Source organism: Pongo abelii, chromosome 13 (assembly GCF_028885655.2).
Source record: "Pongo abelii isolate AG06213 chromosome 13, NHGRI_mPonAbe1-v2.0_pri, whole genome shotgun sequence".
Lineage (NCBI taxonomy): Eukaryota > Metazoa > Chordata > Mammalia > Primates > Hominidae > Pongo > Pongo abelii.
In genome coordinates this window covers 127,170,075-127,193,803 of record NC_071998.2, presented here as the reverse complement: position 1 = coordinate 127,193,803, position 23,729 = coordinate 127,170,075, and the positions used below count along the sequence as shown (strand labels likewise).

Genomic DNA, 23,729 nt, shown 5'->3' with positions numbered 1-23,729 from the left:
CTTTTGGTAACCACAGGTCAGTTATCCTTCTGGCTGCCTCTCAGTATCGGTTTCCTGTGATGAGACTGAGGCCTCGCGCTTCTGATTGAGCAGCCCAGAAGTGAGCGTGCGTCTCTCTCAACGCAGCCTCTCGGGTGGGCCCCAGGACTGCTCCTGTGATGAGAAAGTAACTTCAGGAGAGAGGCTGGGGACTGATCGGGACCTCACGGAACTGTCCCGCAGGGGCTTTAGTGACCACCATGGAGCTCTTGCTCACCGCTTCCTCCACGCATGTTGTCAGCTCTCGTGGGAGCGAGGGCTTCCCCTGCCCATGTGTCCCTTTATTTTTATGTGCACACCGTGTGGCTCCTGCTCTGTCTGCACCTGTGGGCCGTGTTTTCTTGTCTCTTCACCCGTCTCATGGCTCCTCCTTGTCTCTGGGCTTTGTGGCAGATCCCTCCGAGGGACTGCAGATTCTGTTTGGGTTTTTGTTCTGGTGGTCAATTACCCTGACTGGATTCAGACTGTCTCTGCCTCCCTTGTGAGCACAGCAGCCGACATCTCGGAGCAGCTGTGTCCAGCCTTTTGGCATCTGTTGTGCTCAGTGGAGACTTCCCTGCAGGGTGGAGCTCAGGCCTTCCAGGGATCAGAGTCACTGGGACCCAAGTTTTCAGACTTGGCCCGCTGTAGCCCCTCCTTCCCTAGGTCTCATCCCTGGCTTCCTGAGCCAGCAGCACTGTGCCCTGTGCTGTGCCTGTGCCCTGCTCAAGGGGGCGGTGCCTGGAGCAAGGACTGCATGGAGGTGAACCCCTTCGGTGAAGGGCTGACTCCCCTCTGTCTGTCTTCGTCACTCCCTAGTGCCTGCTTTTGTATTTTGCTCAGAGTGTCTGTACTATGTGGGAGTTGTGGCAACTGAGCCCCCACCGTCACTGAAAGCCTTCTCCCCTGCTGATGTGCTTCCTGTCCTGGTTGCGGGCCAGCCCCTTGCCAGCAGTGGTGAGAGGAAGCCAGCGCTTCACCTGCCTGTCTCTTGTCTGTTTCTGCCTACAGAGTGGAATCGATGGAAGCCCTGCCCATACTGAGCCGTAACGCGAGCAGGAGCACAGACCGAGACTGGGAGACCGCGTCGGCGGCATCTTCCCTGGCCTCAGTGGCTGAGTACACAGGTGACAGCCTTCGCCCTCCTGAGAGGTCATCGTGGGCATGGCCGCACACCTTTGCGTGGCTCTTTCAATATCTGTTCTCTATTTTGGTCTAAAAAGTATTTTTCTAACAAAGATGTTTGATGTAGTGAAAGAGAGCTATTTTTAGCTCCTTGGTGCTGAAATGGGCATGTGGCTTAGTAGAAGCTCTTAGGCCTGCCTTGCCCTCCTGGCCATCTGCCCTGCTGTCTGCTGTGCAGGGGGCGGCAGACCTGGGGGCGGCAGAGCCCGGGAGTGCTGGGAGTACTTGGCTCTCACCAGCTGCCCTCGGAGCAGGCGTGGGCTCGGGGCACGGTGAACTGGAGGTGCTGCTGTGGCTGAGGCATATGTCCTGGGGCCTTTGAACTTTAGACTTTTTACAAATTATTTACCTGATTTTGTCTTTTTTTATAGTTAAGACACTGAATTCAGAAAGGGGATAAATTATTGATTACTTTGTCTTTAGTTGTCTAAAAATTTATAACTTAAAATTCTTTTGAATAAATTTACGTGGTTTTTACTTCCCATTTTTAAATAATCATAAATATCTGTAATTCAGCCTACCCATTGCTTGCTTCTAAGACATTGTTGGCTTTCTTTTTTGTGTGTGTTCGTGCCTTAAAATAATAATTTTGCCAACCCTGGCCTCGTTTCTTAGGTCCCAAGCTCTTTAAGGAGCCCAGTAGTAAATCAAACAAACCGATTATTCACAATGCCATATCCCATTGCTGCCTGGCTGGAAAAGTGAATGAACCCCACAAGAATTCCATATTGGAGGCAAGTATCACGTTTCAACCTGTTTTTATGTGGAATAAAAAGTGTTTATAAATTAAGGGTTCTTTTTAGAAGAAAACACCCCTAATCTTTGATGCACGAGAGTTACTAGGGAGGATGCAGATTTCAGGGAAGGCCGTTCCAGGCAGGTGGGAGTGAGACATGCCAAGGTCCAGGGGCTGCAGCGAGCCTGTGCTGGAGGAACACCCAGGAGGACAGGGCAGGGTTCAGAGGCTACATCCCCATGTGGTGCCCCTGGGCTGAGGAAAGACTTGGCTTTACTCAGAGTGAGATAGTGGATGCAGGTGTGGGCAGAGGAGAGCCAGGAACCCACCTGCCCTTCCCAGTAGATCAGAGCAGTCAGCAGGGAAGCCAGGGAGGCAGCCTGGAGGTGAGTGAGGAACAGAGTCCAGGGCTGGAGCGGTGGGTTGGGGAGGACGGAAGACGGAGGATGGAGTGGTGGGTTGGGGAGGACGGAGCGGGGAGGGCAGGAGGAGGCGCGCATCCGCTGAGTGTGTGGACTCCGGAGCACCCAGTGTGCATGCCCAGGGAGGGGCTTGGAAGCAGGAATCTGAGGGTCCTGGAAGCAGGAATCTGAGGGTCCTGCGCGGGGTCTAGGCTGGCCCCTGAGGGGCAGGACTGGGATTCCAGGGGAGAGGAGGCAGAGCCACTGGACCCTGCCCCAGATTCAGGCTGGTGTGTGGCCTTAAGTTGCTGGCCTTGGGACACAACGGCTTGTGAATGAGTGAGTGAAAATTATGCAACAATCTGTCATCCACCAGAAATTCTGCTTTTTAATAATTAAGACTAACCCCTGGTCCTTAGTTGGTTTAGTTGTAAAAATTAAAGTGAGATACAGAATTTGTGACCCACTTTAAAATGGATGTGTTCTTTTCTTGATAGTGAAGATCATCTAGACTAAGAATGGCCCCGACCTAGGCAGGTCTCATGGCACTGGGGACAGAAGAGGCCATGGTCATGCCCTTCCTGCTTAGATTTCCACACGGACAGTTGATTGGCCCCTTGTATCAGTGGCCCCCAGGATCACCCTGCATGCAGAGATGCACTGGAAGGACTCGTGGCCCTCAGTGTGGAGTCGACCCATGGCTTAGATTTATTCCAGCACTGTGGAGGGAGCCAGAGCCACTGGGTCAAGAGGGAGAAGAGAGAGGTGGGGCCAGGCCCTGTGCAGCTCCCTCTGCTCTCTTTCTTCCAGCAGCGGATCCACAGCAGCCTATGGGCCATGGAAAGCCCTTTTGAGACTGGATGCCCTGAGCTCTCCCTGGGGGCTGGTCACAAGGCACACCCCCTGCCCAGTGTGCAGCAGCGTGCCTGATGCCTGGGAGGAAACCAGCGTCAGCGTGCGACCAGCAGTTCAGGCTCAGGGAGGCCCTCCTGTCAGCCAGTGAGTGACTGGGAGCTCTGCAGATAGCAAGTTCCCAGGCACCCACCGAGGGCCGCCCAGCAGGCAGGCCTTTCTAGGACAGCAGCCTTCTCAGCTGTGCCACATAAGCTGTGGGCACCACACGCTTCCTTACTGCGCAGGCAGCAATAAGTAAATAAGATGAACCCCACTCCCCACAGTCCCACAGTCCCACTGTCCCTACAAATTAAATGTTTCTTTCTTTTTGGCGTCTAATTCTGTTCATATTTAAACACAGTGTGTAGGGTTGAAATCAGTATTATATATACAGTTTTGGATTCTTTTAAAAAATGTTTTATTTAAAATAATAAACCCCATTATATGCTGATACATTGTATATTTATGAAAAGTAACTTTTCTAAAGCCAAATAAATAGAAGAGTGGCATTGACATAAGAGGGCTGGCATCTCAGCCGCTCGCGCCCTCCGTCCATTACAACCACAGAGCCCAGGGCCTTGGGAAGGTTCCGCTGCACACTTGTGAGAGGCAGTGAGGCCTTAGCCTTTTGAGGTCAAGGGCTTGACCCTGAGATTCCTGGGAAGGCCTCAGGATGCCTGGGCCGCATGTGGAGAACTGCTAGAGCAGACACACGTGCTCCCATTCCCAGGCGTGTGGAGGGTTTGTTTTTAAAAGTTACCAAAACACTTGAAGATATGTTTTAAACTTCAGAATACAATCAACAAACGCGGCGACAGTCATCAGCAGTTTGTCATACTTACTTCAGAGTCGTCTTTTTTTTTTTTTTTTGAGATGGAGTCTCACTCTGTCGCCCAGACTGGAGTGCAGTGGTGCAATCTCAGCTCACTGCAACCTCCACCCCTCCAGGCTCAAGCGATTCTCTGAGTAGCTGGGACTACAGGCATATGCCACCACGCCCGGCTCATTTTTGTATCCTTAGTAGAGATGGGGTTTCACCATATTGGCCAGGCTGGTCTTGGACTCCTGACCTCAAGTGATTCGCCCACCTCAGCTTCCCAAAGTGTTGGGATTACAAGCGTGAGCCACCGCGCCCGGCCCAAACAGCTTTATGAGATAATCATTCACATACCGTAAAATTCACCCTTTTAAGCTATACCATTCAGTGGTTTTTAGTACATTCATAGAATAGCACAACCATCACCACCGCCTAATTTCAGAACATTTTCTTCCTCACAAAAAGAAACTCCGTGCCCGTGAACAGTCACTCCCCTAGTCTTCCTGCACCCAAGCTCTTGGCGGTTGCCAGTCTGTCTCCATGGATTTGCCTGTTTTGGGCATTTATATAACTGGAATCATAATTTATATGACCTTTTGGGTCGGGCTTCTTTCACTTAGCGTGATGCTCTGAGGTTTCTCAGTGTAGTGTGTACCAGGACTCCATTCCTTTTCATAGCTGGATAATGCTCCGTTGCATGCTCCAACCCCGTGCTGTTCATCTCGTCATCTGCTGATGCACACTTAGGTTGATTCTACTTAAAACATTTTTTATTGATAGGGAACAGATTTGCATATTTTTGGGGGTACATGTGATATTTTCGTTTCTACTTCTTGCCTGTGAGGGATAGTGCTGTTATTTATATGCAGTGTTTTGTGTGGATGCGTGTTTTCATTTCCCTTGAGTACATACGTGAGAGAGGAATTGCTGGGTCCCACGGTAACTGCCTGATGGTTTGGAGAAGAGCCAAGTTGTTTTTCACAGCAGCTGCTGTGCTCTGTGTCTTTCTGGCAGTGAACAAGTCCCATGGCTCGCCAGCACTCATTACCGCCCTGCTTCTGGGTTCCAGCCGTCCTTGTGGGCATGATACGATGTCTCTTTCTGACTGGCATTTCTCTGGTGGCTAATGATGAGCGTCTTTTCATGTACTTTTCCACTTAATCGTAAAAGCATTTTTTCCCCCCTGCCTGCTTAGACTTCTTAAGTAAAGTCTCAATGGCATATAGTGCTCCTGGACAGGGGTCTGCTGTAGTTGTTTACAACAGGTAGGCTATAGCTGACGGGTGGGAGAGCTTCCCACGGAGCGGTGCTGGTTGAACCGCTGTGGGAGGGGAGCCCAATTCGTGGCGATTGGAGTGGCCCTGAAGTGTTTGTCTCTTCCCCTTTTCTCTCTCTGCACAGGAGCTGGAGAAGTGTGATGCCAATCACTACATCATACTGTTCCGTGATGCTGGCTGCCAGTTCAGGGCGCTTTACTGCTACTATCCTGACACTGAGGAAATCTACAAACTCACTGGCACGGGGCCAAAGAGCATCACCAAGAAAATGATCGACAAGCTGTATAAATACAGCTCAGACCGAAAACAGTTTAACTTGATCCCAGCCAAAACCATGTCTGTCAGTGTGGACGCACTCACAATCCACAACCACCTGTGGCAGCCCAAGCGGCCCGCAGTGCCAAAGAAGGCCCAGACTCGTAAATGACCCCGGTGCAGCCGGCGTCCGAAGGGTGACCCAGACTCGTAAATGACGCCCTTGTGGCCGGCATCCAGAGGGTGCCACGAGGTCCTTATTTATTGTTTTCATCTGTTTGGGTACGAAGTGTGCAAAGTCACAGACCTTTTGCAAAGAGGTTTCTAGACAGCAGAAGAAAACCCCTCTCTCAGCGCTCATCTCACGCAGAGGATGCCAGGCAGGGCGAGGATGGGGGAGTAGATGCCGCTTTTGCAGTGGCTCGCACTGCTGTGGCCACCGCTGACCACTGAGGCTCCCAGAGGAGGGTGTTCACAGCCAGGTCCCGGGCCACGGAGCTCCCTTACTTGAAGTTCTCCTTCAGCATAGATTAGATGTGATCCACTTTGCTTTCTTGCTTCTCACCTCGCCCCCTTGCACATTGCCTGACACCCTCATGTTGGCCAGCTGTAATCTCATGTGACTATAGGACTGAGGCTCAATCTTGGCTTGGGGTGTTTGAATGTCTATAGCAAAGGAATTCATAATGGGAAATCTTTTTCATTTGAGAAATTGTATGATATTTATTGATTGTGTCTACTGCCAACATTTATATCCAATTCTAAGATCTCTGAAAAAAAATTCTTACCCCTTGCTGCACGAAAATACCAGTTCACTGAAATCTGCACAGTCTGTCTTCCGCTAAAATAACGTTTACAAATGTGAAGGTGATGATGACTGGCACGCAGTCATGAGGATGGGGAATGGCACTAGGAGCTGATGTTTGCCTCATTTAAAGTAGGCAAGCTGAGCCAACTGCAGCCATCATTAGTTAAGTTTTGGATAGTGCTCTGATTTGTTCACTTTAATAAAGACAGATTTTGGTAAAGTAGAATATTTTTCATTCTGAGCATGTTTGTCCCAAAAGGTGATGCACTTAAGCTGACAGTCCCTTCAGTGGTTTTGTTAGGTCACGGCTTGTCCTGTCTGGATTCTGCATCTGGAAGCACTGCATGCTCTCAGAGGAGCTGCTGTTTCCCCTGTAGATGGATACTTTTGTTTTGTTGCCTATTTAAAAACAATTAAGTGGTTATTTGCAGTTATTTCAGAACTCCAAGTAAGTGGATGGCTTTGGGTTCTTTCTGCCTTGGTCCCAATGGTGTTGTTGCTTCTGTGGAGTGGACATTCCCGGGAGCAGGTGCGTGCCAGCCACGGCTGCCAGACACTGCTGCAACTGACCAGCTGCCGGAAGATTCTGGAGCCACTAACATTAGTTTTGCACATATTTTCTTGGGAGTGTTACTTGAATCTATCTCGAACTGCAGAAAAAATCAAAGATCAGTAATTGGGAGGAAAAGAGAGAAATTTAACTGTTACATAATTTTAGATAGACAAAAAACATGAGTGAGTCGTGTACATAAGGAAGGAGGGAACATGGTACAGAAGGTTAGAAGGAATTATAGGTCTTATTCCCCTTTCCTCAGTCCTTTGAAGAAAAGTACAGTCTCTTGCAATTTTGTATATATCGTGTTCGACACAGCCGCTCTCTGTCCTGTAAATAGGGAACTAAAGGCTGTATGATTTCTTAAGTGCTGAGTTACACAGTCCTGAGTGAGCTTTCTGTTACCATACTTTCACACATGGGCTTTATTTCTCACTGTATGTTTGATATGATATTACCGTATTTATTTTAAGAAAGCACTAAGATGTAATAAAGTGATGAACTAATTTGCTTTACATTGAATCGTATGTGTGAGGTTGCTGTGGCTCATTTCGCTGACCAGGCGACACCAACTCCTTGCTTTATAGGAGTTTCACATTGTTTTTTTACCATGGCCCTATCAAAGTCAGTGGAATTGGATTCTTTTTAATGAAGAGCTAGAAAATATCTGGCATAGAGCTGGAAAATTGCATTCCCATGGGACGTCTGAATCAATTCTGGATTTTCTCCATGGAATGAGTCAGTGTGTGGAACATCCTGAAACTTGCCCTTAAGCGTGTAGGATTTTTCACTGTTTGTTGCAAGTAAGCACTAATGTGGCACGGACATTCCTGATGTCCCAAGTCCCCAGGCCAGTGTTCGCCTAACGGATGACAGAAGCATCCTTGCATTCTTCACGCTTGGACACAGCAACCCTTTTAATTGGTCCTGAAAAGTTTCAGACACAGGATTAGTTTTCGTGGTAGTGCTTTTGGGCCTTTCTGGCTTGGGTGGTGGTAAAGTCATGATTTTGCAGTTGATAACACTGACTTATAGCTCTGTTTATCAATGTCTCCTGTTTTTAAAGCCCCTGCAGTGGTATTTGTGTCTCGTTGCAAATTTCTTTCAGCGGAAAGCTTGCACAACTTTCGTTGCGTCTCAGAATTCTAACCTTGTTATTTAAGACAAGCTGCTCTACCCATTTAGGATATAACTTTGTAAAGAAAGTGTAAACCAAATGATTCAATGTATGATGAAGTTTATGTGTAAATCCTTGGTAATGCTAGAATTCTGGGAGCCCAGAAGGGTTGAAAGAGAAATGAAACTTGCGTGAGTCCCATTATTTTACACATGTATGTGCAGATACGTTCTACCCACACGTGTGCGTGCACATGGCTGTGTGCGTGCACCAAAGACGGACTGCTTTCCATGTGTCCTTTTGACTTTCTACGCGTGTCACTGCGGTGCAGTCTCTTAGCAGACTTCAGGCCCAAACTGTATTCTTCACTCAGGCAAAATTGAAAAGTGGAATAATTCTAAATTACTTCTAGGTTATACTTTTACCTCCCTGAAATTGTAGTTGTCACTTGGAGGGCAAAATATTTATTGAAATAAAATTTTCTCTTAAAAATTCATCACTTGGAGAACGTTTACAATTGATTGTGATTTATTTTGTGCAATGGGGTTTGACTTGTGAGAAGTGTGAACGGGCATCTCTAAAGGAGTTGAGTTTCAACTTTTCTGTGAATGTTTTTGAAAAGGACAGTAGCTGTATCTCTCCATCATTGTTTTGGTCAAGTCTGTCTGTGTTACTGGGAAGCAAACACACCCAGGACTGCATCTCTGACTTTCACACCTGCCTTTTCTTAAAGGGCTTGAGTGGGTGCCTTGCTGTTTGTCTAGTTTTTTTCTGGCATCGAAGGTGGAGGTGTATTTTTAAGGGCAGTCCAAGGGATTCGGACGTCACCAGCGGAGCCATGTAGGATATTCTGTCATTCACAGTCTCCATTTGCTTCAATTTATCACATTTGAAGGCCCAGGCTGTGGGGTTTGTTAGAGGGTTCAGAGAGCAGAACTTGCTCTTGTAAGAAAGTTGGGCTCCCGGGAGCATCTCGCCGTACAGATGGCAAGTTCCTCTCCTTCCTCCTGGTGCCGTTTTCCAGGATTATGAACTGGGAAAGTAAATTTCAGCTGTCGAAGTCAGTGTCCTCGTCTGTCCGCCATCTAGAAGAGGGGTGATCTCCACCTGCAAGCTGTTTGCAGATGCCTGGTTTTGTTCTTTCTCCTTTAGAAAGAGCAAGTTAAATTTCTCCAGTTATTTCTCACGTAGCAATACTTTACCAAAGCAACATATAATGGGAATGCATGATAGGGCAAAGAAATAGATTAGCAGACTCCACTCCACGTAGACAAGCCCAGGCACAAAACCTGTGAATGAATTGCTGAATGATTTGTTTCAGGGTAGAATATCTATTTGCAGTGAAAAATTTGGGTTGCTTCTGGTTCAAAAGTATTAAACCACATTTCCCATACAAATGAAGTTCTACACTAGTATCGCGATGATGGTCAGCAACTAACCAGCTTGGCCTTGGAGCCACTTCTCAGTAGCTCTCTTTTTTTCATCTGGTAAATGATGCTCTTGAACTGCAAACTAAGGTACTTTAGCTCTGGCAGCCTGTGATTGAGGGTGCGGCCTGCCATTCAGATGTGCACACAGCCTTCAGGAGGAGGAGGACCCTGCTCTGAGTGTGGCTTGCCACAAATGGGGCTGGAGACATGCTGTCGGGGGCACACGGGGATGATGCTTGCAGGATCCATGTTGCTGCCACAGGGCAAGGTTGAGAAAAGCCCACATGGCACCCGGCTTGCTTACTCCCAGTTGGAGGAGATCTCATGTCCTTTCTCATTGTGGAAAGAATGATACACATCCTTCTAGTTTCGTGCTATCATGAAAAGTACGTTCCCTTTATAGTTGAAATGATTAATAACACGGTGGGTTAGATGGAGACTCCTGTACGATAGGTGTGCTGACAGAGGCACCAGCTGTTGGGGTTGGTCCCAGAGGACCCCAGTGGGTGCTCGCTTTGTGTCTTCCCCGTGCAGCCCCTGGGCCTGCGTCGGTGTGCACTGTGGGGTGCTGTCGCTTAGGGATGGGCATTTAAAGTCTTGTGGTTGCTCATGTCTATAATCCCAGCACTTTGGGAGGCTGAGGTGGGCAGATTACCTGACAGGTCAGGAGTTTGAGACCAGCCCGGCCAAAATGGTGAAACCCTATCTCCATTAAAAATACAAAAATTAGCCGAGCGTGGTGGTGCTCACCTGTGGTCTCAGCTACTCAGGAGGCTGGGCCAGGAGAATCACTTGAACCTGGGAGGCGGAGGTTGCAGTGAGCCGAGATCGCGCCACTACACTCCAGCCTGGGTGACACAGAGCAAGACTGTCTCAAAAAAAAAAAAAAAAAAAAAAAGGGTTTTTTAAAAAGTGATTTTTTAGTTGAACTGATAAATCTCTCTAATTTCCGTTTTCTCCAGGAGACCCTTTTTTTTTCCCTTTTATGCCAGGTGGTAAATTTTTGTTTTCATTACAATGCAATCCATATTCTTTTAAAATTTAAAGTAGAACATACTTAGAGGAAAGCAGATCCCAAGCTTCCAGCCCAATAAACTTTTGACAGAGTGCTTGTTCTGGTTTTAAAATCAGTGGTTCCAATATTTGTCACCAAGGTTCCCTCCTATAATACTTTGCTTCTAAATTATATTTGTGGATACATATTTTTGCCCTATTTTAGTACACATTTAACTGCCAGTACAAGTCGGTCAGCTGGACCAGGTCCCTGTGGCCCATTGGAGATGCTGGGAAGGCAGAGTGTTGGGTGTATGGTGGGCACACGGGTTTCTGTTCCAGTATTGGCATTATTTCTGTGTATGTTTCTCCAAGTCGGACTCTTGTTCAACTTGCAGGTTGCTGTGTGGTTGCGTGGGTAGTGTTTCCTCATCCCAGGAAGTCAACTTAGTGGGGCACAAGCATTGTCATTCCTGGGGAAGACACTCCCGGCTGCTGGCTGGCTGCAGACTCGGTGCTGGAGGCAGACCTGCTGGTTGCAGGCATGGGCATTTGGTGTTTATTTTCCTTGAGGATGACTTTTGCTGTCGTTCTTACATTACAGTCTTCAAGGGCCAGAGGTGGACAGTGTAGCCCCAGGTGGCACACAGCCAGGCGAGGGAACGCGGGGACCCCTTCGCACCCGCAGGCTGCACAGCAGGGCCTTTTCCTTGGTGGGCTGTGGTTGGCTCTTAGATCGTGGTGGCTGCTCCAGGCGGTGTAGGTAAAAGCTGGTGAAGCCTCCTGTTGGGGTGAGGTCAGCGACACCGCCCTTGCTCCTCCAACAGAGGAAGCCTGTGTTGTGTACCTTAGTGTCCCCTGTGGCCCACGGGATGTGGTGATGTGGTGGCAGTGGCCGGGGAAGGGGAGGGTGCGACCACCCTGAGCTCTGCAGTGCGGGTCAGAGAGCAGCAGTGGGCCAGTGGGCAGAGGCTGGGCCATCTTCCCTGTGGGTACTGGGTGAGTGCCAGTGGCTGGCACACAGGACAGTCAGTGCGTGGTGAAGATGCCGCCCTGGGCCTGGGTCTTGGTGGAGGCTCTGTGCCTGGAAGCCTCCTTGCTGTAAGAGTGCCACCTTGTTCTCAAGGGAAGGGGGAGCATTTTTCAGGAAGGGTTGGATGGTAGCCACGGAGTAGTCAGACAAAATGAGCTTTATAAGAACTGTGGGCCTATCTGTTAGGGAAAGAAAAGAAATGAGATCACCACTTATGTGTGGCTATTTTAGCTACAAATCGGGTTTTTAAACTAAGCTGCAGAACTTCAAGTCATTTGGTGCAAAGGCTGTGTCTGAATGGTGGAGACCCTGGGGCTCCCGGCCTGAGCCCTGCCTTCCAGGCACAGCGAGGGCCCGTGGGCTGCGAGTGGCTCGGGAGCGCTCTCTGGAGGGCCCTGGTACACACACCAGGCCAGACATGGGGTGAGGCGGTGGCACCCTGAGCCTTGTGGTTAAGAGTCCCAGCCCCGGGCTGGGCACACTGGAGAGGGCTATTCTAGTCAGCCTCCCAGTAACTTCCTCAGGAGGAGGCTTGGGAGGGCGGGGGGGCCCGTGGCAGGCACAGGAGCCGTGTCGAGCGAGGAACAGGGGTCAAGCCCAACGGTAACCACATCGCAAAGACTGTTCTGAGGGTGGCAGCCAGGTACACAGGGCAGAGCCCACGGCGCGCCAGGCTGGCAGTTCCTACGGCGCGCCAGGCTGGCAGTTCCTGTAGAGCAGCCGTGTCATGAGTGCCGCCTGTGAACACACTCTTGTGTTTGGCACCTCATCCCCCGGGAGCCTGTTGTGGGTGGAGCAGTCTTGTGAGTGTGCAGACTTCGACCTGGTGCTGGGAGGGGGGGCGACAGCAGACAATTGGCGGTTAGGCTGAGGGTCACCTCCCCACACTCTGTCCCTTAGAGACAGCACCGGCCACGCTCTCCCTGCAGAGCACTTGGGCGAGGTGTGGACCCAGCTGGAAAGTGGGTGGTGGAGGGTTCGTTTATTGTTTTGAAGATGAATCTGCTTTTTTTTTTTTTCTTTTTGAGATGGACTCTCACTCTGTCGCCTAGGTTGGAGTGCAGTGGCGTGATCTCAGCTCACTACAACCTCCGCCTCCTGGGTTCAAGTGATTCTCCTGCCTCAGCCTCCCTAGTAGCTGGGACTACAGGCACACGCCACCACACCTAATTTTTGCATTTTTGGTAGAGACAAGGTTTCACCATGTTGGCCAGGCTGGTCTTGAACTCCTGACCTCAGGTGATACGCCCACCTCGGCCTCCCAAAGTGCTGGGATTACAGATGTGAGCCACCAAGCCCGGTCTGAATCTTCTTTTTTGTCTGAGAATTCAGAAGCAAATGGGTTTTCTTCGTTTACGGAGAAGCTGCAGGCCTGACTTCTATGCTTTCAAATAAAAACTGGTAATGTAGATCTTGTTTTAGAAGCCCCACAGAGGTAGCATTTCAGCCTCGGAGAATTAGGGTACAAAGGAAAGGCCGCATTCTGAAGTGCGAGGCAAGGGGTGAGGAGGGTTTCCCACAAGTCTGGCTGGGGCTGTGGTGGGGGCCAGCGCCCCTCTTCTTCCCAGAACACACCCAGGTGGGTGCCCTGCAGGAAGCTCTGGGCTGCAGTCTCTCCTTTGGAGTTAATTTCCTTGCCCTGCACTGAAAGTGAATTGATTGCATACACAGCCCTTGATATATATAATATATATATATAATATATATATATGCTTTCCTTGAAAGTATCAGCTGTGCAAACAGTTCAGAAGTGCACAGGAGAGAACAGAACAGAAAACTGCCCACCCTGCCCTGCCCCTTCCCCACAGCACATGGCTGTTGGTGTCTCTGGACTTTCTGAGTGGCTACGCCCCCCTCCACACCCTGCACCCTGCACTGGAGTCACCGTGTCAGCAGGTGCACCTTGCGCCAGTGCTTACCAGCCCTGCCCTCCTGGAGCTTACGGGCCAGCCAGCGCACAGGCAGATGAGGATAGCAGCATCCAGTGACAACTTCGTATTTCACGGAATCTAAGGTGTCCTTCATTTTAAGATACATCATCATTTTGTGCCACCAAGAAAGAAATGCTGCCCATCAAACTATGCCACGCTGTTGATGTTAAGATGCTCTGCTTTCAAAGATGTTGAAGTGTGTACGGCACTGGTGGGGGTGTACGTCTGGGCCTCAGTGGAGCTCACGGGGGTGGGGCCGCTATTTGAGAAAGTGGCAGGAGGAGAGGAGCTGTCTGCCCAGCTGGGGTGGAGTCGAGGGCCTGAGGATGACTCGGGGTCCTCCCCGCGTGGCTTATGAAGCAAGCCTGGACGTGCTCGGGTCTCAGCAGGTGGGGGAGGATCTGCCCAGAGCGTGCCCTGTCCCAGGCCCCTCCTGGCACCACCACTGCTCTGCTCTGCTGAGCCTGTCTCCAGCCCCAGGCCTGGGTCCTGGGAGTGCTGGCCGAGGGCTGAGATGTGCTGGGCCCATGTGGGATTCTCAGGGCCCCAGGATTGGACTTTTCCTGGACTGGTGGGTGTGATGTGGGTTGTCACTGCTTTCTCTGTTCCTTTCCCGGGCACTAGGGAGGTTGACTTGTATTTTCAAATGGGGATGGGCCTAACACGCTGCTGCTTCTGGGAGATTTGCGTTCACTTCCTTGGCCCACTTTTAACGAGGTTGCGTTAATTGGGTGGGCATTTTTCCTACTGATTCGTAGAACTTTTTTCAGCGATCAAGATGACAGGGCACCTCTCCTTTTGTGAGCAGCAGACGTGCCAAGCTGGGGCTCCTCTGTGTGGCATTGGTGTTTGAGACGCACCACACGCTGCCCAGTGCCTTTGATTGGCATTTTTTTTTAAAGACAGTCTCACTCTGACCCAGGCTGGAGTGCAGTGGCACGATCTCGGCTCAACCGAGGTGGCACAACCTCCACCTCCCGGGTTCAAGCGATTCTCCTGCCTTAGCCTCCTGAGTAGCTGGGATTACAGGTGCATGCCACCACGCCCGGCTAATTTTTGTATTTTTAGTAGAGACAGCGTTTCACTATGTTGGTCTGGCTGGTCTCGAACTCCTGATCTCGTGATCCACCCGCCTTGGCCTCCCACAGTGCTGGGATTACAGGTGTGAGCCACCGCGCCCAGCCGATTGGCAGTTTCTTGATGGCAACAGAAATTGAGCCTATTTACATCTTTTTGTGGTCACAGAGTTTCCTCCTGTGAAGTGTCTGTAGAAGCTTTTTGCCTATTTTTCTCCTGAGTTATCTTTTCCTAATTTACAGAAGATAAGTTTTTGAAAGACAATATACAGAAGGTGTAAATATCTTCCATTCTGTGACTTTTCCATTTTTTTTGTTTGTGGATACACAGAAGTTTTTAAGATTTTGTGGCCAGATTGTCAATGTTCTTATTAGAGTTTAAGAAATCTAGGCCGGGTGTGGTGGCTCACGCCTGTAATCCCAGCACTTTGGGAGGCCGAGGCGGGTGGATCACCTGAGGTCAGGAGTTTGAGACCAGCCTGGCCAACATGGTGAAACCTCATCTCTACTAAAAATATAAAAACTAGCCAGGTGTGGTGGTGGGCACCTGTAATCCCAGCTACTCAGGAGGCTGAGGCAGGAGAATTGCTTGAACCCAGGAGACGGAAGTTGCAGTGAGCTGACACAGTGCCACTGCACTCCATCCTCGGCGACAGATTGAGACTCCATCTCAAAAAAACAAACAAACAAACAAAAAAACAACTCTTTCCCTACCATGGAGTCATGAAGGTATTTTTGAAACTACCTTCGAAACCTTCTTTGGCTTTTGTATTTCAGCCTATAACACACCTGGACTTGGCTCTTATGGCTTGTGAAGGAGGTGGAAATCCATATCATTTTTTTTTCTATGAGGATCTCTAATGATCCCAGAGCCATTTCTTGGACACGCCATCCCTCCTCCGCTGTTTGGCAGTGCCAGCTTTGCTGTGGTTTTGTTTCAGTACTTACTTCCAGTCCGTTGGTCTCTGGTGAGCAGAGCAGTGCCCACCCTACACCCTCAGAGATGTCCATATTCTGATCTCTGGGTGTTTTGTTACACGGTGAAGGGGAATCAAGGTTGAAGATGGAATTCGGGTTGTTAATCAGATGATCTGGAGATGGGAGATCAGCTTAGACTGTTAGGGGAGCCCCACGTCATCACAAGGGCGTCTCAAGTGTGGGATGGGTGCAGAGGACAGAGCAAGACCGGGCCGACGGAAGAGAGCACAGAGCTGCAGACTGCTGGTTTTGCAGATGGAGGGAGGGGCCGTGAACCAAGGGATGCAGATGCCCTCCAGAAGCTGGAGAGGCTTCTAGATTCTCTGGAGAGTCTCCAGAAAGCTGGGAGCTCTGCTGATGACGTTGATCTCAACTCAGATATTTGTTGGACTTCTGGTCTACAGAGCTGTTAAGAAGTTTGTGGTGTTTGAAGTCACTAAGTTTGTTACAGTAGCAGCAGGAAGTGAATCCAGTCTGCTTGTCTATTTGTGCAGTACACAGGCAGGATCCCGTTTCCTGTCGCTTGATAATGAGACTTGCTCTCTGGTAAACGAGCTGCTTCCGCTAAGAGCGTTTTGGATATTTTTGGCCCTTTGCATGTCAGGTTCTACCCAGCCTCCCCTCCCCTCCCCAACCCCCAGTAATTGAGATTTGGTTTGGGATTGCCTTGAAGTTGGAGAGATTTGACATCTTTATAGTATTGATCCATGAACTTGGTGTGGCTTCATTATTTAACTCTTAAAGCTTGCAAAACATTTGATAATTTTTCCTGTAGAGGTCTAATACTACTTTTTTTTTTTTTTTTTTTTTTTTTTTGAGAGGGAGTCTTGCTCTGTCACCCAGGCTGGAGTGCAGTGGGGTGATCTTGGCTCACTTCAAGCTCCGCCTCCTGGGTTCATGCCATTCTCCTGCCTCAGCCTCCCGAGGAGCTGGGACTACAGGCGCCCGCCACCACGCCCAGCTAATATTTTGTATTTTTAGTAGAGACGGGGTTTCACTGTGTTAGCCAGGATGGTCTCCATTTCCTGATCTCGTGATCCTCCCGCCTCGGCCTCCAGAAGTGCTGGGATTACAGGCGTGAGCCACCGTACCTGGCCTAATTTCCTCTTCTTGTAAGGACACCAGTCAGATTGGATTAGGGCTCACCCCGGTGACCTCTTTTTAACTTAATTACCTCTTTAAAGGCCCTGTCTCCAAAGACAATCACATTCTGACATCCTCAGGGAATGGACATCCACCTGTGGGTTTGGGGTACACCGTTCAGCCCATAACAGAGGTCACCAGGGATAGGACATCCACCTGTGGGTTTGGGGGACACTGTTGAGGTCACGCGTGGGCAGTGCGTCCACTGCTTGAAGAGCTGACATTACCAAAGGTAGGTGGACCTTGCAGGATTTCTATTTTTTATTATAAAATATTCAACCTGTAATCCCAGCACTTTGAGAGACTGAGGTGGGAGGATTGCTTGAGTCCAGGAATTGGAGACCAGTCTGGGCAACATGGCGAAACCCCATCTCTACCAAAAATACAAAAATTAGCCGGGCTTGATGATGCTTAACTTGTAGTCCCAGCTACTTGGGAGGCTGAGGTAGGAGGATCATTGAAGCCCAGCAGGTTGGGGCTGTAGTGAGCCGTGACTCCACCACTGCACTTCAGTCTGGGCAACAGAGCTAGACCCTGTCTCAAAAAAATAAAAAGTAAAATATTTGAAAGCCATCCAAGGAATAGAGTTGCATATGTTAGTCATGAAGCAAAATAATAAACTGGGTGCCAGTGACTCTCACGCATCTTAATAATTTTATAACGAGATTTCTAGAGATGGAGTCACAAAGGCCAGTGCTCTTGCCTCACTTGTCCAGGACTTTGGGCATCACATCCCTGGGTCTGCGGCACATGGTAAGTCTGCGTTTCTCCTGTGTGGTGAGGCCACACTGTCCCTAAGTGTGTACTGGAAGCACCCGTGGAGTAAGGTGCTGTGGGGTGGATGCGCGGCGCTGAGCACACAGCCCTGCGTGTCCGAGCTTTGCAGGCTGGTGGAGGAAGGTCAGGCAGGTGGACTGGGCGGGACCTTTTCCAGACCCAAAGAATTGACCAGGGTTGGTTGGGAGGTGATTAAGAAGTCTTTGCAGAAGCCAAGAAATGTGCGATGCTGAGGAGCTCAGGCTCCTGAGCCTGGAGCTGGTCTGGGCAGGTGATGGTTGTGGAAGGATGCAGGAATGGGAGGTCCCAGGGCTGATGATCAGGGCAGTGGGTGGGCCTTCTGGGCCAAGTGACCAGCGAGTCCTACCGCTGTTGTTCCCCGAGTGCCAGCACCATCAGTGGAAGTCTGGGCCGGTGTGGTGGCTAAGTGGCAACATGATGGGCGGAGTGAGACCATGGCAGCTGCCATCCGAGGGAGGTGGCTGCAGGCAGGTGGTTCGGGAATCATGGCCAGCGCCTGCTGCTCACTGCTTTCTTATTAGAGTGGTGGCCTTCTTGGGCTGGGAGGTGGTGGTGGGGGATGGGGGACCAGACTTTAAGGAAAAATCGAGGCCACACTGTCAAGGACCCTGGCCATAAGCTGCCCTCTGGCCTTTGGGACTTTGTATTTTGAGTAGAACGACCATGCACTCACCTACTCCTCCACTCACTCATCTGTTCATTCATGCACTCATTCGGTCTGGAATAGGGCTGGGTGGGCTGTTGGGTGCGGTGCAGACAAGGAGGCAAGGGTCCCAGCTGGGGTGGCTTGCATTAATTCATGGCATCTGGGGGGTGTTGAAGTTCTCGGCAGTAGAGAGACGTGACCCTGAGGCCGCAGTGCCGTGGGGAAGTGGTGGAGAGGAGATGCGGCGCACGACTTAAGGATGGAACATTAGAGGCAAGACACTGGAGCGTGCGGGCCCCAGGGGACAGTAGGAGGCAGGAGGGTGTCCTCAGGGAGGAGGAGGCACAGCCTCAGAAGAGGTTGAGACCAGGCAGGCTTGTCCACCACCCCGCAGGGCCCGAGCAGGGCGGGTGGAGGGCGGTGGGAGGTGGGAACAATGCATGGTGCCTGGGCAGGTGCGTACTGGAGACTGCAGCGCGGAGCTGGTGTTTTGGTGTGTGGAGCTGCCGCCGTGGGCTGCTTCCTCCAGACCTGTCCTGCCTGCCACTTTGCACTGCTCTGCAGGGCTGGTCTTGCTGCAGCAAAGAACTCAGGGCCGGGAGCAGGGCCTGCCCTGACCAGCTCCAGAGCACGGCCAGGGTCAGGCGAACATGTTCCCAGGGCCTTCCAGGGGTGGCCGTGTTTGACATGTGCCTGGAAGAATGCCTGGTCCCAAACAGCCATCAGTGCCTTTCATGAGCTTCCTGGGTGCCAGGTGCTGTGGCCAAGCCCCCAGGGCCCACCCCAGCATGAACTCACAGCCACTCAGAATTTAGGGCTGCATTGTCACGCTGCACCCCAGGATTTTAGACAGTGATAGAGTAGATTTGAAGGTCAGCTCTGGTTACAGAGAACAGACAAAGGGCCCAAGGCACAGGAAGGGGAGTGTTTCCTGGCTGCGGTGATGCTGGAGAGGGTGGAGGCCGCTTGGGAAGCAGAGGACAGAGGGCAGAGGCACCCCCTAGTGCCTGTGTGAGAGACGGCGGGTGGCCTCAGGGTGTGGGTGGGGGACACTGAGGGAGGACATGGGGTCTCGAGGGTGTGACAGACGGATCGGCTTGGACACGTGGAGTCTGAGGTACCCCCAGGACAGCCACTTGGAATGTGGAGTGGGCTGACAAGTTCCCGGACTTGAGTGTGGATGGGCTTCTGGGGGGCTGGTAGACGGGTCAGCACCGGCAAACCTCAGTAGTCTGGGGCTGTGTGAGGACAATCAGGAGGGCCAAGACAGACTCTTCAGAGGGCGGGTGGGGTGAGTGTCCAGTGGACGTCAAGTGAGGCGAGAACCAGCAGCACCCTTCATGTTCAGTGGCCAGGAGCCAGCCTGACTCAGGGTGCATTTTGGAGGGCACTGGGAGTGGGGTGAGGAAGAGGACGGCATGGGGGAAGGCTGGAGAAGCTCAGCTGCTCAGAGGGGAACAGAAAAAGAGAGTGAGCTCATTTATGGAGGTGGTGCCAGAGGGTGGGCTGAGCGAGGCCAGGGGCCCAGGAACAGCTGGATGGGAGCTGGCGTCCTGGGAGAGCGCAGAGCTCCGGGGTTGGGGTTGAGGCTCGGCAGTGCTCAGCAGACGGGAGGTCAAGCCGCTGTCAGTCCTCTGGGGATCTGGGCTCCTCGGAGGTCAGGAGGGCTCCTGGCTGCTGTCTTCTGGGGTGGGCTGGGAGTCGCAGCAGTAGATGGAGTGTGTGAGTTGGGGGCTCTGTGGGACTCTGCCCCGGATGCCCTGTGGCTCCCTTGCGCCTGCTTTTGGGAATGCCAGGGCACGTGGAGCAGCGAGGCTCCGGGCAGGTGCAGGGGCTGGGCTGGCTGCTCTCTGAGCATCCTCTGTCCTCAGTCCTGCCTGACTCCTCTGCTCACGGATAAGCCCTTGCTCTGCAGCGGCCGCGCCTCAGTGCCCCTCACAGTTCCTCCGTGCCTTCCACGTGTGCAAGGTGGGGCCTCTGGAGCCTGGTCCTCACACACAACCGTCCAGGCAGCTGTGGGGCAGAGACGGCAGCTTTCTGGGACCTGGGGGCACTGCAGGGGCTGATCATGGTAGCCAGTGCCTGGACACCTGGCAGGCGGCATGGCCATGAAGGGGCCGTGCCTCAGTTTCCCCACTGAATGAGTGCCCTCAGGCAACTGCATCACTCACCTGTCACCTGGAACCTTCAAGCAGGTGCCTGCCTGGAGGAGCTCTTCCTGGCTTCCAACCAGCTGTGCCACCTGCTGTGGGTGCCCTTTGCAGCCTGCACACCTGACCAGGTTGGACCTCTCCAGCAGCGAGCATCTGTTTGCTGAGCGGGACACCTTCCTGTACCCAGGGGCCCTTCAGGAGCTGGAGCTGCGGGGAACTGGCTGGCCACCCTGCCAGCTGTAAAACCATGCACCATCTAGGGGTCACTTTAAAACCCTCCAGCCTGGACACACATCCAGGCTTAAGGTGTGTGTGGGAGGTGGAGAAGGACAGACAGGGCTGAGGACTGCTGAAGCTGGGGCTGACGTGCTGGTCATGTGACTTTCCATAACTTGGGGACTTAACAAATCCACTATCAGTCTCCATCTTTTTTTTTTTTGGAGACGAAGGCTTGCTCTGTCGTCCAGGCTGGAGTGCAGTGGCACGATCTCGGCTCACTGCAGCCTCCTCCTCCTGGGTTCAAGTGATTCTCGTGCCTCAGCCTCCGGAGTAGCTGGGATTACAGGCACACACACCACCATGCCTGGCTAATTTTTGTATTTTTAGTAGAGTTGGAGTTTCACATGTTGGCCAGGCTGTTCTCAAACTCCTGACCTCAAGTGATCCACTTGCCTCGGACTCCCAAAGTGCTGGGATTAGAGGTGTGAGCCACCGCGCCTGGCCAGTCTGTCTTTTAATTGGTGTATTTAGACTAATTCATTTACATTTAATGTGATGACTGGTTTTGTGGAATTAACATCTACCATATTTGTAACTGCTTTCTACTTGTTGCCCTTGGTCTTAGTTTCTATCTCCCTTTCTTTTCTGCTTTCTCTGGTTTCAGTTAAACATTTTATATGATTCCATAGTCTTGTCTTTCGTATCGTATCAATTATACTTCCATATATAGAAAAAAAAAAAAGAAAAATATATATATTTTAGTGGTTGCCCTAGAGTTTGCAGCTAATCTAAATCCACCTGTAAGTTATACTGTGCTGCTTCTCAGGTCACATGGTAACTTGTAACTGATGATCCCCGCTTCCTCCCGCCTGTCCCTTTTAACGTTGCTCTTACATTTCACTCACCCATAAGCGATAATCATCCAATACACTGTTGGTATTCTGATTCTGAGCAAACAGTTTTATTTTCTTTTTATTTATTTATTTATTTTTGTTTGAGACAGGGTCTCTCTCTGCCACCCAGGCTGGAGTGCAGTGGTGCAATCTCAGCTCACGGCAGCCTCAACCTCCCCAGCTCAGGTGATCCTCCTTCCTCAGCCTCTTGGGTACCTGGGACTATATGCACATGCCACCATGTCTAGCTAATTTTTTTTTTTTTTTGTATTTTTTGATAGAGTCAGGGTTTGTCATGTTGCCCACGCTGATCTTAAACTCCTAGGCTCAAGCAGTCCACCTGCCTTGGCTTCCCAAAGTGCTGGGATTACAGGTGTGAGACACTGCGCCCTGCCCAGTTTTCTGTTAGATGAATTATTAGGTATAAGGAAAATAAAAACAAACAAAAAACAGGAATAAGGAAAATAGCAGGTGTCTCACTAATTTTGTATGTTTCAAATAATTCTACCGTAAAGCATTAAAAAAATTATTTTTGCTTATTCTAGGCAGTGATGACTTAGGGAATTCAGTCTCTCAACCTTTGCTCAGATCCTACTTCACTTGGTGTACTTTGCAGGAGGACCTTTTATGGGTCAGCAGGACACGAGGCTGAGAGAAGTGATGGTGGACGAGGACGGCTGGGGGAGCAGGGACCCACCTTCCTGATGTCATGACTGTACAAGCCGGGGCTGTTGGTGAGTGGGCTCGGGACAAGCAGAGAGGCACCCCAGCTGCTCCCTAAATCCGGAGATGAAGAACACAGAGGCCAAGGAGAGTAGAGAAGGTTCCAGATGCTGCAAGCAGCTTTTCTTGGGCTGGCATCTGGCATCTCACAGTCACTGACCTGCCTGGTTCCATCCCCTGGCTCCCAGCCTTGCCCACAGGAGGAGTCACAGGCCGCTGGGCGCTGGGTGCCACGTGTGTCCACGGCTGCCTGCATGAGCTCCAGGCAGAGCAGGGGGCCTAGAGCTGGCATCCTCTGTGGTTAGTGAAGGGGCAGGGACTGCCCGCCTCCTCCTCGGATGTCCAGGCCGGGACCTGAAGTGGCCTCACTACTGGAGATTATGAAAATGCTGCCACTTGCCGCCGACGTGCAGGAGGGAACGGACCACTGATGTTCTCAGAGGCCCAAAGTACCTACCCAGCCCCTCTTGGGCAGCAAGCCCCCAGGCCTCTTTGGGGGACTCCACTCACCCTTGGAGAGAGGCTCAAAGGCTAAGATGCCTCCTGGCCTCGCAGTGGTGGAGTGGCCACAAGGGACTCCGGGAACACCGTCCACATTGCAAGTCAATCCCGAACAAGTCCTGTGACTCCCCCATGGTGCCTCCTAGAGGCCAGCTCTTCCCAGTGTGGGGCTCCAGGGGCAACAGCTCCCCATGCTACTGCTGGAGCTGTGGCCCTCCCATCCCAACAGCCACGCCGGCTTTTCTCTCCCCTCTTCTCCTTGCAGGTGTTGTGCAGCCCCCCTCACCTGGGGGCCAGGGTGTGGGTGACATGAAAGACCGCCCAGGTGAGGCAGACTTGGGCCTTCCTGCTGCAGGATGACTGCGGGGCAGGGTGACTGCGGGGCAGGGCGACTGCGGGGCAGGGCGTGCTCGCTGGTTGGATCCCGGGAACCTGACAGACCCCAGCCCTGTTGGGACAGGCTCTGGCCACCCTAGCCCAACCTCAACCCCTGCCACTCCATCAAGGTCCTGGGACTTTCTGGCCCCCTGAATGCACACAGCCTCTTCTTGACCGCCCATGTCTGGCTCTGTCTCCCACCGAGGGCTAGTGGGCACCTTCTGAGCAGGAGGGTTCCAGGCAGGCCAGGAGTAGGGGAACTAGCTAGTCTGTGTGGCCAGGGCCGGCCTCTCCAGCAGCTGCTGTGTTGTCTGCCCTGACACCGGGGAGGGGCTGTACCTCGGCCTTTTGGTGCTTCCCCTTCAGCCTCTTAGGGTACCCTGAAGTGAACGTGGTGAGGTGCGCACACATCCCCGCCTGGAGCAGCCCTGACCCCCAGTGTAGGGGATCCCCAGCAGCCACTGGCCTCAGATGAGTTCTGTGCCACTGTAGGCAGAGCCTGGGGTCACTGTGCCCACCCCAGGGACACGCCTGGCTGCAGGGCTGAGGCTGATGTACAGCTCAGCAGACAGCCCTCCTGGACACCAGGATCCAGTCACCAGTAGCCAAATACAATTTGGTTCTCGAGTTTTGGAAGGACTGTCCTGGCCTGGCGGGGGAATGGGGGCTTGCCTATGGGGTTGGGGTGGGGACCCCAGCAGGTGTTTGTAACCCTTAAAATGGGGTGGCTGGGAGGGGTGAGAGCCTTGGAAACACGAGCAGGGCGACTTGTA

At 51.6% G+C, this 23,729-nt stretch overlaps 1 protein-coding gene across 14 annotated transcripts in view; it reads left to right on the top strand.

Moving 5' to 3' along the window:
- The window catches only part of CAMSAP1 (calmodulin regulated spectrin associated protein 1), a 112,621-nt gene extending 89,039 nt beyond the window's left edge, over positions 1-23,582 (top strand). For 9 of the 14 annotated variants that reach the window (XM_009245020.4, XM_054520896.2, XM_063714529.1 and 6 more), the window contains 3 exons: positions 1,030-1,145; positions 1,819-1,937; positions 5,453-8,557. In XM_009245020.4, coding sequence (XP_009243295.3) covers positions 1,030-1,145; positions 1,819-1,937; positions 5,453-5,755 — 538 coding nt within the window. In that variant the 3' untranslated portion in view covers positions 5,756-8,557. Of the gene's footprint in view, positions 1-1,029; positions 1,146-1,818; positions 1,938-2,837; positions 5,417-5,452; positions 8,558-21,970 lie in introns of those variants that run through there. The other 5 variants (XR_008510054.2, XM_054520899.2, XM_063714528.1 and 2 more) reach the window with 5 other exon arrangements.
- The last annotated feature ends 147 nt before the right edge of the window (positions 23,583-23,729 follow it).